Source organism: Danio rerio, chromosome 7 (assembly GCF_049306965.1).
Source record: "Danio rerio strain Tuebingen ecotype United States chromosome 7, GRCz12tu, whole genome shotgun sequence".
Classification (NCBI taxonomy): domain Eukaryota; kingdom Metazoa; phylum Chordata; class Actinopteri; order Cypriniformes; family Danionidae; genus Danio; species Danio rerio.
The window spans coordinates 2,675,001-2,695,569 of NC_133182.1; the positions used below are offsets into that span (position 1 = coordinate 2,675,001).

A 20,569-nucleotide genomic window follows, 5' to 3' on the forward strand; every position below is an offset into this window, starting at 1 on the left:
TATATATATATATATATATATATATATATATATATATATATATATATATATATATGTGTGTGTGTGTGTGTGTGTGTGTGTATATACACACACACACACACATATATATATATATATATATATATATATATATATATATATATATATATATATATATATATATATATATATATATATACACACATATATTGCATATATATATAGCATTAGAACAAACTACGGTAGAAATGTTTATCTATTAATGCAACTGCAAACTAAAAAGATCTGCAGTTTACTGTATAACCAGATGCTTTGATGGTTAGCATGAGCTTTTATCTGCTGGAAAATTAATACTGTCCTAATGCAACAATGATTTCCAAAAGACAAACTTTTAATTAAAATCATTTATAGACAACTGGGAACACGTTTTTTGAAAGGCTTTAAAAGCTGCGAGAGACAAAAGCAAAATGCAAATATAAATGTCATAATATTTCAGCTTTGAACAGAATGAGAACGAGCAGTTTGTTTTGAATGTGCACATATTTTAACACGGATAATCATATTATTATGTATTTATTATGGTAAAAAAGGAAAATAAAGAAACACAACATTTATTTGTTTTAGTTTAATTTTCGATGTTGATCAAGTTTACACTGTATACAGTATGATGAGGAAAAAGAAGACAAATATATACATGTATTAAAATTTTACTTAAAAAAATAAATAAAATAAAAACAGCAAGGTTAACAAGGACTTGTACATCATCTTCACCTCTTTTGCTTGATCTAAAAATATTATTCAATATTCTAAAAGGATTTTCCATCATCTTTAAGAGGAGCTTCAGCTTAGATTTACTCTGTACAGACAGGTTGCCAAACCACACTGTGATACCTCATCTAAGAAAGCTGTTCTTGAAAGCATTGTTAGATCACTGTGTGGTTTGACAACCTGTCTGTACAGAGTAAGTCTAAGCTGATTCACCTCTTAAAGACAGGAAGGGACATTTTTGTGCACGATGAATATTTTAATCCTCAAGTTTTATTTGAGAATTGTGTCCTCAATCAGGTGGAAAGAATTCTGAATGACCCAACTCACTTTTAGTTTCCACATTATGAACTGCTTCCCTCTGATAGGAGATATAGAGTCTCTAAGTGTAGGAAGTGAACTGATATAAGAAATCCTTTGTACCTGTTTTAGTGGTTTTATTTAGCTAGAGTCTATTTTAATTAGCATTATAATTATTGTAACTACTGTATTTTGTATTGTTTGTTTTTATAAAATCTATGCAGCAATATGGTGATGCCCATAACAAATTTCCTGTCAAGGACAATAAAGTTTTACTACCACTACAAAATGTAAAGATTTAGTCATTTATTTCAATGAAAGAGAATACATGTGATATATTTAAATCAACTATTGAGTAAAGAGAAAGTAATAATAAAGTATTTGATTGGCATACTTTTGGCCAAGATCATTAGGAAAAAAAAAAAATATATATATATATATCTATATATATATATATATATATATATATATATATATATATATATATATATATATATATATATATATATATATCTATATCTATATATATATATATATATATATATTTATTTTATTTAATTTTTTTTTTAATTAACGTGTTGTGTTAACGTGAGACTTTTAACGCTCAATAAAAAAAAAAAAAATATATATATATATATATATATATATATATATATATATATATATATATATATATATATATATATATATATATATATCGGTGTTAATCTATTCTCAAAGTTGGGTTGGGAGCTGGGTCTATTCTACGCAAGCTACGTATAGTGACTTTCACCGTGATATTTTAGCGCGGATGTATACCTGACCGGTGAGCCATCTGACAAAAAAGTCCCCTTCTGAATCAAATCAGCAGGATGCCCTTCTGGATCTTTCACTTACTTTAAAGACACGACTGACGACACTTACATGGACATCTGTAGTCTATTTGCCTTAATAGACAATAATATATTTAAGGTGTTTATGTGAAGTGCTTTCATGTAAGAGTTTCCAGTAATTTTGGCTGACTTTAACTGCAGTTCGGCAGTTTCACATTCACTCATGAACATTTCATTCATGCCCCTGTGACAAACTGGTGTATTAGATGCAAATGAGGAGTGAGGACTGGGGAAAGTGTTGTGTATGTTGTGTGTGTGTGCGGTCCTTTACTGACAGCCGCGTGTGTGGATCTTGTCGTAAAAGTATGGTGTCGTAAAGTCCTACATGACGGTAATAGTTTGATGGCAGTGTTTACTTCAGTAATGCCACTAATATCTGCATACTCCACATCTCTTAACTCCATTTCTGTTCAGTTCAGTTACGACTTTAGACAGATTAAAGTGATCAAAAATGGCTGTTTGGAGCTTATGTAGGCCTACAGTTCATGTTTAACTGAATAAACAGTTAGTAAACACGAGTATATCTTATTGAGCATCATTTATTTTCATCACCGATTATCAAAGTAGAACAGTTTCTCAAGCAGTTTGTGATGCAATTTGGAAACAGGAGATGAGCCCCTGGTCTAATGCGCCACCTGGCTTGAGAAACCCGTTCTCAGACTTATTTTAGTCATAATTTGGGTAGCACACATATTCTGAATGTTGTTGGAATATATATATATATATATATATATATATATATATATATATATATATATATATATATAAAGAGAGAGAGAGAGAGAGAGAGAGAGAGAGATTCAAAAAGAATATCACAACAGAAACAAAAGAAACTTTCAGCATCATTACTCAAATAACATCATCAAATCAGCATATTATAATATTTAATGAAGGATCATGAATTATTAATATTTAATGATAAAGATTATCAATTATCTGAAATTAAAAACAGTTGTATATATATATATTATATTTTATATATATATTATTAGCCCCCGTTTAACGGAGAGCAGATTTCCTTAACACATTTCTAATCATAATAGTGTTAATAACTCATCTCTAATAACTGATTTATTTTCTCTTTGTCATGATGACAGTAAATAATATTAGACTAGATTTTCTTCAAGACACTTCTATACAGCTTAAAGTAACATTTAAAGGCTTCACTAGGGTAATTAGGGTAACTAGGCAGGTTAGGGTAATTAGGCAAGTTATTGTATAACGATGGTCTATTCTGTAGATAGTCGGGGAAAAAATAGCTTAAAGGGGCGAATAATATTGACCTTAAATGGTTCATAACAAAATAAAAATTGCTTTTACTGTAGCTGAAATAAAACAAATAAGACTTTCTCCAGAAGATAAAATATTATCAGACACACTGTGAACATTTCCTTGCTCTGTTAAACATCATTTGGGAAATATTAAAAATAACGAACTAACTAAATAAATAAATAAATAAATAAATAAATAAATAAATAAATCAAAGGGGGGCGAATAATTCTGACTGCAATTGTATATAAATTAGTCAAGAAATTTCTGGAAAAACTCTGGAATAGCCTTCCTACTGAGCTTCGTCTCACTGACCTGCCACTTATTAAAGCCAAGCTCAAGACCCACTTGTTTAAATTGGCTTTAAATGCATAGCACTGACACTTCTTGCTGATACTTTTACTTGTGTGAAGCACTTTGGTCAGCCTTGTTTGTAGTAAGGTGCAATATAAATAAAAGTTGATTCAAATGATCAAATATAAAACTTTTATTTTAATATGGATGGATTAAATTGACCAAAAGAGATGATTTATGAAGTCCCATAAGATTTAAATTTCAGATAAATGCTGTTCTTATGAAAGCTTAATATACATAGCCTCAGTTGTTTTCACTATAATAAAAGGCATTCCTTGATCATCAAATCAGTATATTAGACTGATTTCTGAAGGATCATGTGACTGGAGCGATGATGCTGAAAACTCACCTTTAATATGATGAATAAATTACAGTTTTAAATGTAGTCAAACAGGAGAGCTATTTTAAATAGTAAACAAATTTACACATTTTTAGATTAAGTAAATGCAGGATTGATAAGCAGAATCACACAGTTCTACATTTTTCACTGGTAGTCTCCATATTTCCTTATTTAATTTAGCTTTAGTAAAGAGTCTAAATATTCCAGACTAATATTTGCATTCTTGTATACTAACAGGAATCTTCATACGTCCTGAAAAGCAGGAGGATCACCGATAGGAGAATCTGGTTCTTGTTTACAGACTGTTGTGGTGTTTGGAGCATCATTTTCCAGTGGCTGGAAGGTCTTGCCATCAGTCTGGGCTCTCCATGTTATGCTGAATGCAGGGTCCGTCTCCAGATTCGAGAGGATCATTCTCATCTGCAGATCAGATTATATCTTCAGTAAAGCTCTGCTGGTGTTCAGACTCACCTGAAAGGATCTTCTCACCTTCTTCTCTATGGCTAACTTCATTGCGGATTCATCCAGAAGAGCAGAGGATTTCACTGCCAGTCGCACAACCTGAGCTTTCACACGCTTAACTGTGAACAAACACAGACATTAATGATCTATATTAATGATCTAATGATTCAATTATTTATGCTACGCTAAAAGTGCTGAGATTGTCAGAATGAATTAAATAATGGTAAAACTCAACAGTTAAACTCTAGGCAGACTGTAAAATGAGCCTTTTCCAAAAAAGTGGATTGTTTCTCACCATAGACCTCAGCTTTAGGCGATATCTCTACCTATAGTCGAGACATGATACCATCATCCATTAGCACAGCCCAGGTAAGTAATGCAACATATCAAATAAATAACTAGTCAAAAATGTGATATAGTGACCATCAAAATTGAAAAGATTTGTTTTTCTGTTGAGTTTTGATGTGATTTTTGACTGTTGTAGTTGATGACTGTTGTTCATCATTGTGTCTTGATGAATTTCTGATGAATCTATTACTCTCATTTATATGCTTATTTGAGTAATTGCAGTATTATTGTTGTATTATTACCCGTACCTGTGGCATTATTATCAGGTGCTTTGGTAAATAAAAAAGTCACACTGTGAAAATGCAGTCAGAGATGAGAAGAGAAATTAGAAGAGCAGCATTAATGTCACAATGAGGGTAGATTTATGCAAACAAGGCCATCAGGGCACCTGCGTTCTGCTCTGTAACACATGATAAGGCACACCTGCACGTGCGCCCACACTCATTTGTAATGACAGCTAAAAAATATGAGTACCCGTGAACTTCAGCTGAACTTACAGTTGACAGCTCAGTCGACAGTGAACAAGATATATTGTTGAGCATTGTTTTTTGGCTGAGTTATCACTTAACTGGACATGGGTAAGACCCCTGAAAGACCCTGAGATTCTATTGGTGGTGGGCACCTGACAGATTTGAGATCCTATTAGTGGAAAAGCTAAGGGAGGTGTGCTATTGTGTAAATTTGGGTGGAGTATTAAGATAAAGAAGTGTATTTTAACGACACAATTTTACGGCAATTGGTAACTTTTTGATTTAGTGGCTAATTCATATGAATTTGTATGATGTAATTCGTACAATTTAGTACTATTTGCTTATCTTCCAATGATGGTTGGATTAAGGTGCCACACGTCCTTTTTAAAAATCTTACAATTTCGTACGACTGAACTCATATGAATTCATAAAAATTACTTACGTTTTCTTGTGAGATCAGGCTGATTTAAACTGTATGCTAGCCTATGCTCATCAAGATCTCAGACTTTGTCATTTTTTTTAAAACTTTGACATAGAAACTTTGACCAGAATCTTTTTCCGAAACAGTAGCTGTTGAGTAACTGAAATTATTCAGTATAGTGTTATGGAGCCATAATGCACTCAAAACTTGCTGGAACTACTTTCGCCGTGCGTTAGTGATGGGTCGTTCTTGAATGGTTTGTTTATTTTGAACAAATCTTTTATGCGACTTGAGAAGAACTCCCCATCAGGGAGTGATGTGTTCATTGAATGCAGGTGGAGGTGGACGAGATCAGTTCAATTTTGGACTCTTTTATCGGATTTGAGTTGATTGTTCATCATGTGAAAGACAGAAGCCAGTCATATGTATTTAGAGCTAGAAAAAAAGATTTGATCCATTAATTTGTTGAGTCTTTGGTTTTCAGTCATTTCTCTTCACATGCTGTCACGTGATGAACAAACGACTCAAAAACCAGAAGACTAGAAAGGTGAACTAATCAACCCAAGCTCATTCTGAAAACATAGTCCTGTGGACGTTTTTGGAGACTGGGATTTATGTAGCCGTAGGTACGTATGGTTGCATTTCATTTATTTAAGCGAACGCTATGGGGTGGTATGATGTCGTTCCTTTTTGCACTCGCCGGCTGACCGCTTTACTCCAAGTGGAGAGCTTTCCCGACGCAACCAGTTTGTCCAGTTAGCTCGTCGTGTACGTCAGCAGAGTTGAGATGCAGAGAGGAGCTGACCACGATGACGACGACGACCAGGTTTGAGTCCGGGGAAAAGCGGTTCCAGAAATCAGGTAAGACAAAAACAGAATCCAAACGAGTCCAAACATTATTGAACGAGTGAACAACATGGTGAGAATGTGGTGAAATCCGATAACGTGGTAAAAATCAGACGAGGGCTTTTCTTTTTCTGGACAGCTTTTGTAAATCGTTGCTTGGGTTTAGGGAAGCGGGCGGGTGGGTCAATCGGTAAAACTGGTTGGGTTTAGGGAAGGAGGAGAAAGGTGGGTCGGCCGATTGGCCGGTCGCCCAGTCAATCATTCAGTCAGTTAGACAGACTGTCACTACAGTGGGTTTACGCAAGAACAGCGCGGGCGTGAAGGGCATTCGCGAGAGACGTTTGAGATGCGAAAAAGTATAGTGGCCTCGCGCAGATTCGCTAAAACAAAAAATGGACAAATACGTACCTCCCGGGACACATTTCAGTCTTTAGAAATCGTCCACGGGACTAAAGTTTTAGAATGAGCCTGGGTTGGAACTAATGCTTGTGTTTCCAGCCAGAGTGTATGCACTCGTTAGCTTATATGGGACTGTCAGTGTCAGGTGAACAAACGACTCAAATTTGAAGACCTGCCAGAAGAGATGAGCTGAGCTAATCACAAACAAAACAGCAGGTAAACAACCAATGACTATCTTTTCTTCCTTAGTATAGTATCATTCTAGTTATGAGTTGCTTGTAGTGGGATCAACGTTTGGTGTAGTTGTGTTTGGAAGCATCTCGTTACATTTTAATATTAGTTTGGAAAATTGAACAAAACGAGCGGAATGACTCGAAAAAAGATTCGTTCATTTCGATAAACGAGACTCAAAGGTCAGAGTCAGTAAAATGGTCCGAACTTCCCATCATTACTGTGTGTTTTTCTGAAAATAACACCACACCTTCAGCCAATCAGAACCAAGCTGAAGTGGCATATTTTACTGCATATTTAATTTATTTATACAGCATTATAATGAAATGCAGCCTATATCGTTGGCAGTCTCATGGGATGCTCACACCAGCTGGAGCTTGCACGAATAGATCGCACTATTGGAATCAGATGCGTGAACATTTTGAGTTTACTAACTTCATTCACACGTCAAAATGATTTATGTCCGATTCACACGGGGCTTTAGCGTCAACGCTTGACAGTGGGTGTGTCTAAAGTTGGAGCCAGGGGTGGACTGGCCATAGGGAGCACACGCTTCTCCCCCACCCCAACCCCGGGTGTTCACTCTGGCCTGACCTTCAACTCCTGATTGGAGCTGACGCGATCATCAAAGCAGCGTCAGCCAATGAAATTAATCAGCAATCGGCTACTGTCTGAGCTGGTGTATTTGCATAAAGCGATCTGATTAGTTGACACTTTCATTGATGCTTGAAAATTTGAGAAATTCCCAAGTTTTGCAGTGAGCAACGCCACTAAAGCAGTGCAGATGGACCCATAATTCAGTTCAGCAACACTTGACGTCACCCATTCAAAGTGAATAGGAAGCGTTGACGCTGACCCCCGTGTGAATGGGCCGTTATAGATGCAGATTTGTGTCATGGGAGGGGCTTCTGTTTGCCCGGTGATTCCAGTTTTGTTGCTAAATGGCTGAGATGGTTTTTTATTGACAATAGCTGTGCAATATGTGCTTTAGGAAGGCTGATAAACAGCGTAGGTTCATTTGGCGCCTTCTCTGGGTCATTCATAGGTGCACCTAGTTTTGGGAGTTCATTAGCTCCTCCAGACACTGTGCCTAGATGAGGGAGGCTTTCAGGGGTGCTTCAGACTGAGCCAAGCCCAGTTTGATAAGCTATTGTCTGGTGTCGATTTCCCCTCGGGAAATCAACAACAGGTGCTACATCATAGTCACGTTCCTACTAGAGCAATCTCCTGATTAGTTTATGCGGAGCAAATGTCAGAAGTTTTTCAAGCAATTCACGCGAATCACGTTAAGCAAACGGCCAAAATAATCAATTTGCGATGAGTCATGTGCGCCGCAGGATGTCTAATCACATCTGTGCATTGACTAAACATGTAAATCACTCACACTTGACAATTCATCCATCAGTCTGATGTAAAAGTACCATAAGGCTTAAATCAAAGTGAGACTCACAGCAAAAGAACGGAAGGAGTTGTTCGCAGTCTCTATCGCCGAGCAGTCCATTCTGGAATGCATATCCACACGTTTCATCCCCGCCTCCGTTATTAGGCTCTCCTGAAGCCCATCCCAAAGAGGGCCAGGACACACTGCTCTGGTCCGACCACAGCCACTGGTTCTTGCTCAGGCCGATCCAGGCTTCATCCTCTTTGAATATAGATGTGATGACATGAAGGACGGCGGTGTTGTCATTTACATCACTGATGGAGGCCAGATCAATGTAGCGCTTCCTGCAGAAACTCTGAGCATCTCGCCAGCTCATCTTGAAAATTATGAAATTAAACTTGCTGCCGAACTGATCTCCTGCAAGGATTGAATGTTTTAGTCAGAAAAGAGAAACCACAAGGTAAACACACACACACACACACACACACACACACTATGTAATTTTCTCCACTAGAGGGCGTGTATTCACAACAAACAAATGCATAGTTTGATGAGGGTGTGACTTAGGGCGTACTCACACTATGCTATCCGAACCGTGCCCAGGCTCATTTGCCGGATCGTTTAAAAAGTGTGAGTGCTCTGAATCTGGCTCAGGTGCGGTTCAGTTGGCCGGCCCTGGCCCAGCTGGAAGAGGTGTGCCAGAGTGCAGTACACTTGGGCTTTGAAGCGGTGCACTTGTAGTGTGAGTGCAAAGCGCACCTAAGCCCGAAACTAAAGACAAGTTGTGACTTTTATGGGACTGTTTGATATGGATTTATTAATCATTCTTACGGTTCAATGAATGCAAACTGTCGTAGATTATTAAAGACGCAAACCCCTCACTGCACGACAGCTGCACCTTCAGCAAACCTCCAAATTCCTGCAGCACGAGGGCTTGATGATTGTTTATGAGCGTCAAAATTGGCTGATCTTTTTAATGAAATATCTGACTGCGTGTCACCGCATATCAAACCACTTAAACGATATAACTAAAGAAATGTCCACTGTGCGGAGCGAAAGCACTTCTTACTGAACAGCACATCATCGATGACTTAATCGTGCTTGGGTGCGAGTGCAATGTGAGTGTGGGCCGTCGGGGGAGACGGGAGGGGGGAAAAGTGTGCTTTGGCCTGGTTCAAGGCAACTGTACATAGTGTGAGTACGCCCTTAGTGTGGAATCATGGAAGTTGTGGTCTTTATTATCCTATGGGAGTCCTGGATCATCTAAAGTATTAAACGCTTATTATCATGGTAGTATGAAGCAGATTTTAACACTGCATTCACACTAGCATCGACTTTGTGTCTTGAAGCTGCTAATGGGTATTCCCACTTTACATTATATGGTAAAATAGATTATTCAGATGCTAAAATGGCAATCCACTGAGCTGTAGTGTTTCACTTATATTCAGTAATACTGAGGTTGACGTAAGTTGTTAAATATTGCATTTAAATGTATTTATCCATGCCCATTACATGCTTCAACCTACAGTAAAGTCATCAAAGCGTGTGTTTCTCCAGCCTCCGGCGCCTAGACTGCAGCTCTGCACAAAAAGTTTAGCCATGGGATAATTGGTCGTGCCCAACTGAGCCTGGTTTCTCTCCAGTTTTTTTTCTTTTCCTTTGGTCAATTGGTGAAGCTTGTTCCTTGCTACTGTCGTCACTGGCTTGCATGGTCTAGGACAGTGGTCACCAAACTTGTAATGTAATGTGTATTTATATAGCGCATTTATTGTGTATGGCCATACACCCAAAGCGCTTCACAATCATGAGGGGGGGTCTCTCCACACCACCACCAGTGTGCAGCATCCACTTGGATGATGCGACGGCAGCCACAGGACAACGGCGCCAGCGCGCTCACCACACACCAGCTATTGGTGGAGTGGAGAGACAGTGATAGAGCCAATTCGGTGGAAGGGGATGATTGGGAGGCCATGATCATAAGGGCCGATAGAGGGACTTTGGCCAGGACACTGGGGTTACACCCCTGCTCTTTCACGAGAAGTGCTGTGGGATTATTAATGACCACAGAGAGTCAGGACCTCGGTTTAACCTCTCATCCGAAAGACGGCACCCACTGACAGTGTAGTGTCCCCTTCACTTTTACTGGGGCATTAGGACTCACACAGACTACATGTTGAGCGCCCCCTGCTGGCCTCACTGACACCACTTCCAACAGCAACCTAGTGTTCCCTAGTGGTCTCCCATCCAGGTACTGACCAGGCTCTGCCCTGCTTAGCTTCAGTGAGTAACCAGTCGTGGGCTGCAGTGTGACATGGCTGTGGCTAAAAACTTGTTCCTGGAGGGCCGGTGTCCTGCAGATTTTTGCTCCAACCGTAATCAAACACACCTGAACAGGCTAATGAAGGTCCTACTAGGTATACTTGAAACACCCAGGCAGGTGTGCTGAGGCAAGTTGGAGCTAAACCCTGCAGGGACACCGGCCCTCCAGGACCAAGATTGGTGACCCCTGGTCTAGGACATGTGTAGCTGCGCTTTGATGGATTTGCTCTTCAGTGATTGGACTTTCAGCAGTGAATATTAAAACACACTGAGCTGAACTACACTGAACCTCAACTGTGAAAACTGGACTGACACTGTTTCAGTTTACAAGAACTTCTATATTAAGCTGCTTTGACGCAATCTACATTGTAAAATCGCTACAGAAATAGACATGAACTGAATTGCAGTGTTGTTGACTGAGTTTTGACCTGCCAACAAGGGAGAGTGATCTATCCCATAGTCCTTTATCCACAAAATGTCCAATTCCAAATACTACAGTGGTCATGATACTGATTTGTGGCTGATTCAGAGCACAGAAAGATTTGTGTATGGACAATGAGCAAAGCTTCCGCTAGACAATCTCATTTCATGTTTAAAAAGCAGATGCTATGTTGCCCTTACAAAGCAGATATCTAAAGCTGCTGGTGCCTCTGGAGTCCTGCAAACCTCAAGGTGTAAGATCCTCCAGAGCAGTGGTCACCAAACTTGTTCCTGGAGTTCCGGTGTCCTGCAGATTTTAGCTCCAACCCTAATCAAACACACCTGAACAAGCTAATCAAGCTCTTACTAGGTTTAATTGAAACATCCAGGCAGGTGCGTTGAGGCAAGTTGGAGCTAAACCCTGCAGGGACACCGGCCTTCCAGGGCCGAGATTGGTGACCCCTGCTCCAGAGCCTTGAAGTTGTGGATAAACCCACAATTCGACCACCCTTAACCAATGCTCACAAGCAGAAACGCTTGCAGGGGGCCCAGACATGCATAAAGACTACATTTCAGTCTTGTTTACTGATAAGTGCCATTTTTTTGGCTATTCGCAAATAATAAAACCAATAACAATTTTAAATATATTCAAAGAAAACTCAACACAATGCAACCTAAAAGTGTGGTACCATTGTAGCAGAAGAAGGGTTTCGTCTGTGTGCAGTCCTTGGCGTACCAGAATCCAGTGTTTCCGATCACTGCGCACGCACTCTGTGTTGTGGAGCTCGGGTCTTCAGTCGGAGCCCAGACTGAGAACTGCAGATCCTCATTGTCATATGACCAGCGCCACTCACAGATGCCGCCGTACAGACCCACCCAGGCCTTCACACTGTTCACTGCACTCGAGGCCTTCTGGATCTCAAGCCTGTCCTTATCCATCTGAACCGTGGGCAGATCCACATGAAACTCCTTGCAGAAAGCCTGAGCTTCAGTCCAGCTCTTCACTTCATTGATGAGGATGAATTCACTCGAGATTGCAGAGGAAAGTCCTGTCGACAACACGGGGTTAAAGCATTAGCTCACTTCCAGAGTAAAAAATTCATTATTTACTCTCCCCCTTGTCTTTCTTGATGTTCTTTTCTTTCCTTTTTTCAAAGAGTTCACACTATGATTGAATAATGTGTGTTTGGCATTAGTTTGAAGGGCGAGAAGGGAGTTTAAGCTCAGGTAGGTCTCGAGAACTCCCCTGCTTGTGAACGTGCTGAGTTGCAATATAGCTGACTAAGGCCCCGTTTACACTAGTGCGTTTTAATTTTAAAACGGCGTTTTAGAATGAAAACGATCCGCGTCCACACTCGCGTTTTACCCAGCGTTTCTGAACTGCTCTCTGTCCACACCAAAAATGCTGAAAACGCACATCACATGACCACACACACACACTCTTTGGCAAGCGCTGCAGGCCATCTACCCAGATGAGAGCTGTGCTAGTCGGACTTCTCATCAAGCATCTCCCGCTGGATCTAATCTCACTATATTTATCAAATGGGATATTTCATTCATCTTGTTGTCTTTATCTAACGACATATTCCCTGACTTTGGTCATTGGAATCTATTACTTGTTCTCAGGTAACGTGTTTTGGCTGAGCGCAAAGATAAGTTAATGATTAATGTAAGCACGTAGCCTACATTCTGTATATTGACTGATCGCTTGCCTTTATTTCCTATAATGTATAAACTTATTGTATGTTATACTTTTATAATGGCCATTATCGATTATTAAAACTGATATTCAGCAAAAGAGAGGGGATGTTTCGTATTTTCGCTGAAATTGAAAGGAGGCAGTTGTTATCGGCTCCGTTTAGTTATAAATATCCACACAGTGAAGATGACGCTCATATATGCAGCACGACGCCTCAACATTTCTGCTGTCTAAGTTGCTAATATTAAAATGAAAATAGGCACTTCCTTATATCATGGTTTCATTTTATTGTTGAGAAAGTGAAACAACGTAGGCAGGGTGATGTGAATGAAGTTATAAAGTACACTGTTCCCTTTGAAGATTTACCCGTGTCCTCGGTATAGTCTGCTTTTCCATATCAAACTGAGAAGAACAGACTGCAGCCTTGATCAAACTTGCGAAGTCTGAACTTACAAGGAGAAAATGCAGGACTGAACTGTGTGTGTTAGGCTACTTAATATTGAGGAAATGCCCCAATCAGAGAGGCGAATGTCTGCAGCCCTGCCTCCGTTTTCAGATGTCTCTGTTTTCCATCATCCACACTGAGACGGAGCAGCAGCGTTTCAGAATGAAAACGGCCTCTTCAGCGTTTTCGAAATGCTCCGTTTTCGGCGCTCGAGAACACCGGCGTAGTGTGGACGGTTGGCGGAACCGTAGCGAAACTTATGCGTTTTCAAACTAAAACGCATTAGTGTAAACGGGGCCTAAGAGCTTGTCTTAAGATGCTACTTTGAAGTAGTTAATTTACTTGTGCTGTATGTCTTTGGATGGTGGGGGGAAACTGAAGGAAACTCTCACGAGCACAGAAATGCCAAATGGCCGTCCTACCAGGAGAAGGGGAGGAATAGTGGTGGAGAGGTCTCTGGTTCAAATCCCGGATGACCAATTATGTTACGTAGCTGATGCACTGCGCTACGCACATAAGGATAAGGATGACCGTCTATTAAAAGAGGTCACCTGGAGTCCCATTTTTTGCTCCTAAAGGTTTATTTACTGCTGAATGATATAAGGGAAGGCCCTTTTTCTTTTGTTACTGGAGGGTAGAATTGTTGTTTTATTTACAGAACTTTACTTTAGGTTTAGCTAAGAAATCCAATATTAGGTAGCGTACCTTGTTTTGTTTGTCCTTTTGTTTCCTTGTTTTGACATTGGAAATTTTTATGTTTCATAAATCTTTGACAACTTTGCCTGTGTGTGTGATTGGGGAGCAGGAAAGGGGACTCCGGGTGACCCCTCTTAATAGACGAACATCCTTATCCTTATGTCCGTAGCACGGTGTATCCGCTACGCAACAGGGGGATTCTTCAAAAAGATGTGTTCAATCGAAAACTATGAAGTTTCTGAGGAAAAAACATGCAGCATTTGTCTCCATGTAGTGAAGTTCAGTGGTTTTCAGCAGTGTTAGAGAAAGTTACTTGATGAATTACATCTCGTGTTAGTTCTTTAACTAGCCAGCCAGACAAGCCAGACTTAATGCTTCTGAAGCCTCACACGACTGAAGAGACGACATCCGCTGAGCTGAATCCAGAGATCAAGCTGCAGGTTTCTAGGGCAGGTGATGATGCAGACAGCAGCAGTTGAGCTGGGTGATTCTCTCATCCCTAGGCATTTCACCAGGTACTTCCAAAAGAGCAATTGATTTCCTCTTGAAGAGCAACGTGCTTCTGCGTTTCTGGATGCGGTGGTTCCTATCTCCAGATGATGGCCACAGGTACTGCATCACATGTTGAGGGTCCAGCATGTGGATACCGTGCTGGCAGACAGATCATGCTCTCATTATGAGGACATGTCTGTGCAGAAGTGCAACCAAGAACTTGGGCATTTCTGAGGATTACATTGGGGGCTTATTCATTGCCTCCGGGCCCACAGAAGCCCCACTCCTCCAAAGAATGCCCTATCCAAGCCTTGAGCATTTGTGGTGGTTCATCCACAGGGGACGGCTGTGCTTACTGTACTCAACGACATAAGAGATCAGACGCCCATTGTGGCATCGTGAGTTGTCTTGTTCAGGTAACGGATGGGCCTGCTACCACCCTCCAGGGTGCAAATGCAGTCACAGATTTGCGGTCGGATATGATGGCTGTGCTTTCGCAGGCTGCTTTGGCGGCAGGCTTGAAGATAGCCTGTCTCCGAGTCCCGCCGCCAGACTGACTAGATTAGTGCAACGTGGGGGCTGATATCAGAGATAAATACATCCCAGCCCCCAGCCCCCTTCTTCCCGGGTGCACACAGTGAGCTCACACAGGTTTGGAGGGCATTTTTCTCTGCGCATCTGCCCTCACTTCCCTCGATGGCGCGGCATCCAGCTGGTATCAGGTTAATCCCCAGGTGGGGAGCACCATTCCAGAATCCTGGGTGGGTTATTGGTGTCTTTCATGGCCAGAGCCCACCCCACCAGCCATGCCACTTTTGTCCTGCACCACGGTCCCACCGCAAGCACTGACTGAGCTGCACAAGGGCGGTTCTTCCCCCAACTAATGCATGAGCTTTGACGGTGACCGACTCTGCTCTCATGACCACCAAGGTGGCCGGCCGTGTCCTGGGGCTACACAGTGAACAGTTACAGAACTGCACAGTGCACAGTTAAACAAAGGCTACACAGTGGTCCAGGAATGCCACGATTAGCACAAGGGCTACACAGTGGTCCAGGAATGCCACGATTGGCTTACCCTGGTAGAAATGCAGCATGCTGACAAAGTTTACCTTTTTCGTGCACCCATATTCCAGGCAGGCCTATTCGGTAACACTTTATTGGCCTATACCCAGGAGTCATCGGTGGTGAAAAAAAAACAGTCGAACATGATGGTGCAGATCATCTAGCAATGGGTTTGAAAGGCAGCTCCTCTACCGGCCCACTACCCATCTTGATCTGCTCCACCTGCTCTGGGGATGGGATCGAGCCTGGTCATTGCTGCACAGTCTGTTGTTGTTGCTCATCGGACCAAACCCCTGTTGTATTGGCACATCACAACAGCATGGCTGCGGTAGCGTATATCAGCCTATAAAAAAGACCGGCTAAAAGACGATGCACGCCGTTCATTTCTGGGCAAACTCAATCGTACAGCCGACACGGCCTCACGGCAGCTCATATCTCTACAGCTTGAGAGCTGGGAGACACACAAGACATTTGTGAGATTTTATAATCTTGGAGTGGAGTCTGTTTTCTCTCAGTTGCTGGAGAAATAAGCATCTTTGGTGACAAGTGGGGAAGAGTAAATAATCCGGAAATGTGTATTCAGAAAGTGAACCAAACACAATAAACCTGCTCTGGATGAAGGGAGTGTTATCTTAAATGAGCATAAATATGACTTAAGATTAAATGTAAAAATTAGAAAACGAAACGTGGCTCCTGATAAGACTGTAAGTCATTATCAAACAGAGAATGTTTGCTTCAGTCGAAGACTTACCTATTAGAAGAAGCAGATGAACGGCTCTCTGGATCATTTCTGTCGATCAGGTTTGTTCAATAATAGAGTTAAATGGGAGAGGGGAGACAGTTAAAGCAATAAAAATATATATATTATAAATAAATGGTAGCAGGTTTGAAACATTAGATGGAATGGAAAATAAAAGCATATTATTGTAAATCTGAAGCACTTTTAACAACCCAAGCTCATTCTGGAAACGTAGCCCCGCTGACGTTTCTGGAGATTGCAATTTATGTGGCTGGAGTTTTGTTTTTTTTTCGAGTGAACGCTGCGGGGCGGTGTGACGCCGCTCCTCTTTGCGCTCGCCGGCTGACGGCTTGCCTTCGTGTGGAGGGCTTTCCTGCTGCAACCAGTTTGTTCGCTTAACTCGCAGTGTTACGTCGGCGGAGCGGAGGCCTGGAGGAGCTGGCCACGGGGATGAGCGGGATCGAGTCCAGGGAAGAGCAGTTCCAGAAATCAGGTAAGATGAAAAACAGAATCCAAAAAATAATGGTGAGAACGCGGCGAGATCTGAAAACGAGTCAAAAATCGGACAGCGCTTTTGCTTTTTTTCCTGGATGGCTTTAGCAAATCTTTACTTAGGTTTAGGGAAGGAGGAGAAAGAGGAGGACGGCTGGGGCGGCCGATTGGCCGGCTGTTCAGTCGCTCAGCCAGTAAGTTGGACGGACGGTTTACGGTCCGCGGGGCTACGTTTCCACAATGAGCCTGGGTTGACTTTTAAAGTGAAAGTTACAGTCAAGTCCAAAATAAAATCACACCCCAGGATGTAATTAATTTTAGGTTTGACTGTAAATTTGAATTAAAACAAATATTTTGAGTATTACGAGGCTGCACATTTATCTTGAGTTAATCAGTTTTTCTTTATTGCTTTGATGCAGCCGTCAACTGAAACTCCACATTTTTAAAACAGTTAACACACAGGCCTAAACAGCAGCACTCATGGTCAAAATGACACATTTTGCTCGCAAAACGCACATACTGTGTCAAAACATTTAAAATATGCAACAAAAGCTAGTTTTACCTTCAAACAACACAACTTGCAAACAAGTATATGAGGTCTTTCAATTAATCATTACACAATGCACAACAAAATACAAAATACAGAGCTCAGTTTGAAGCAGTGCACCATTGCTTGACATTGTAGTGTATTGCCAATGCCGTTTGTTGTCTTTCTATTTGGGCTGTCAAATTTATCTTTTTGCAATGAATTGGATCCAGAATAAGAAATGCTTACTGTGCAATGCAAACTGTGGCAGAAAACTTAAATACTGTACAAAAAAACCCCACAAAAGTAATAGAATACTGTGAATATTAGGGAAAACACGTGTAAACCAATCTACAGTCAAATCTATTGGGAGTATGAAACGTAGCCACTATTGACCTCGTCCATCCATGCTGGCACAGAACAACACAGACCTTCCACCGTTTTCAATGTTTGCAGATTGATTGCTAAATGAAAATTTGTGTGAAAGAATGTCAAACCGGTGCTTCAGTGAATACATACTGATCTTGGTAATGTCTAATGGTTAGGGATAGATGGTTTCTGTTTGGTTACCAAGGCTAAAACAATGGAGTTTGGACGGCTTGACTGACATTTGTGTTAACCGTTTTGAAAAATGTTGGGGAAATGTGTCAACCCAAAGAAAAAGGGTTGATACATTTGCAAGACCTGCCTTCTGCTCTGCTGGGATAGTGATCATGAAAATTAAGTGGACCCTAGTTTCTTTAACCAGGTCAAAGCAAACAAGAAAAACTGTAATCAGTTAATCCTATTTGTATCACTACATCAAGCAAAACACATCAATTTACATCATCTTTCTGGTAACAATTAAAGTGCATCAAACCATAAACTCTTTAAAAACAGCAACACCAGTTCCATGAAATAAGCCCAGCATTTGGACACAACTGACATTGCCATAGTTTGATTTTCTGCAGTATGTAAACGCCATTATTTTGGATAGAATTCATGATGCTACATCTGATTGGGATGATTTTGTACGAGAGAGCATCTGCATAAAATAAAAGAAATCAAATAAACTAAAGCACAGATGAAAACAACAGAACAGAAAAAAACAGAGGAATGAAAGAAGCAGCGCTTCAGGGTTTTTGGTGGAGTCTGACAGGATTCAGGAACAGAAAGGATCAATTATCGAATCTAAAATAACACTGTATAGTCTTCAGTTATTTTCCTTTGGCTTAGTCCCTTTTTTTCAGGGGTTGCCACAGCGGAATGAACCACCAACTTAATCCAGCATATGTTTTACGCAGTGGATGCCCTTCCATCTGCAACCCAGTACTGGTAAACACCTGTACACACTCATTTACACACACAAGCATACAGCCAATTTACCGCCCCTAAACTAACGTTGGGAAAAGATTATTGCAATCAATCACATCCAAAATAAAAGTTATTTTTTGTTATATGTGTGTTTTGTTTATATATATATATATATATATATATATATATATATATATATATATATATATATATATATAATGACATACAGTACATATATGGAAACTAAACTATTCAAAACATTTTTACCCATATATTTAAATGTACATTTATTTTGTATCATATACACACATTTTATATATACATATAAATAAACATTCTTAAATATATGTATGCATGAATGTATTTATATTTACAAAATTAATAGACAGTACGCACACATATAACATAAAAAAACCTTTATTTTGATATAATTAATTTTTCCCCACTAAATTAAAAACGATTCATCATTTTTTTATGTTGTAACCTCATTTCTATACACAAATAGTTTAAATTTGCCTGCAATCTTAGTCAGAAGTATTAAAAACACATTCAAATGAAAAATCTCCCACCTTATCGAGGTCGCATGACTCAACAAATGAGGGGTTTGAACAGTGGTTCTTGGTTAAATATAACAGTTCGATGTGACTATTATAGATTTGCACACTGTGATATCAATGCTGAAACCATATTTTGTGCAGCGCTATTTTCCAGTGAACTTTTATTATTGAAACTTTCAGAAATAATACACTTTCTTTTTTTTTTTAATGCTGAAAACAAACACAAATTCCCCACCAAACTGAAGGAAATTCACACAGACATAGCTAATAAATACAATTTCGTAACACTTTAGGTCACATGCTACTAACTACCTGCCTATTATTAAGATAGTTATTAAGAACTTCATCTATGTCAAGCTGCTTTGACACAACCTACATTGCAAAAGCGCCACAGGAAGAAAGACTTAAATACAAACTGTTCATTAGTTCAGTTATATGTACGATCTTATTCTGCATCTCTAATCCTACCTAAACCCAACCACTGCTTTACTAACTATTAATAAACATAATAATACACAGCTAATCAGTAGTTTAATAAGCTGCTAGTGTTAGATAATGCCGTGTTAATACCATGAATTGTGATCTAAAGTGTGACCATATTTACTTGTCGAATATAATCTATCAATATTTACAACTATGAAAAATTAACACAAATACACACAATAAATAAGACATTAGAGCAGAATTTAAACACACACATATATATTGGAAACCAACTAATCAATATCTGAACTATGCTCTACAACATGTCTTGCTGAAGTTATATATGTTACACATGTTCTAATATTTAAAATAAACATTAGATTTGTTACCTGCGATATATTAAAGCCTCCTGATCTGTGGAAAGACTCAAACTGATTTCCATCCAGACTTTGCGGCAGCATAAGGATCTTTAATAAGATGACAGCATGAAAATCGGCAGTAGCTGAGCTGATCTGTATGAAAATCCAGCTTTCTACATGCTTTGACTATTTGACATTTCAGCATTAATCACTCGGTGCACAATGCAAGCGTGATTGATTCAGGCAGCTTGTAACAAAGTCCATTCTTTTAGGATTTCAGTGTTTATTTGGCTGCTCTATTCACTATTAAAATAGTGTTTTGCTAAGTATGCAATGCTGATTTGCTAATAAAACTACACACAAACCAGTCATAAGAGTCCATTTTCTTTCATATTGTTTGATATTGAGATCCATACATCATCTGAATGCTGAATAAACAACCTTTCCATTGTATATGGATTGTTAAGACATTATTTGGCTGAGATACAACTGAAAATCTGGAATCTGAGGGTTAAAAAAATCTAAATATTGAGAAAAATCACCTTTAAAGTTGAACAAATAACATCCTAATCAATGCATATTATGAATCAAATAAATAAGTTTAGATTTA

At 39.7% G+C, this 20,569-nt stretch overlaps 1 protein-coding gene across 1 annotated transcript; it reads right to left on the reverse strand.

The window, feature by feature from the left end:
* Positions 1-3,659: 3,659 nt before the first annotated feature.
* LOC137496084 (putative C-type lectin domain family 20 member A) lies at positions 3,660-20,154 on the reverse strand. The gene is made up of 6 exons (XM_068222458.2): positions 19,990-20,154; positions 16,322-16,360; positions 11,866-12,225; positions 8,507-8,854; positions 4,369-4,460; positions 3,660-4,299 (listed from the first exon to the last, which is right to left on the reverse strand). Exons 2-6 carry the CDS (start codon positions 16,356-16,358, stop codon positions 4,123-4,125), a joined length of 1,014 nt encoding a protein of 337 aa, XP_068078559.2. The 5' UTR covers positions 16,359-16,360; positions 19,990-20,154; the 3' UTR covers positions 3,660-4,122.
* Positions 20,155-20,569: the final 415 nt, after the last annotated feature.

Bases quoted from the DNA above. Each gene is read 5' to 3' on its own strand.
- LOC137496084 (XM_068222458.2), bottom strand. From the start codon at position 16,358: ATGATCCAGAGAGCCGTTCATCTGCTTCTTCTAATAG. The intron at 8,855-11,865 runs GTACCACACTTT...CAATCCTTGCAG, and splicing joins ACCCTTCTTCTGCTACAATG to GAGATCAGTTCGGCAGCAAG. The intron at 4,300-4,368 runs GTGAGAAGATCC...TCTGATCTGCAG, and splicing joins AGTTAGCCATAGAGAAGAAG to ATGAGAATGATCCTCTCGAA.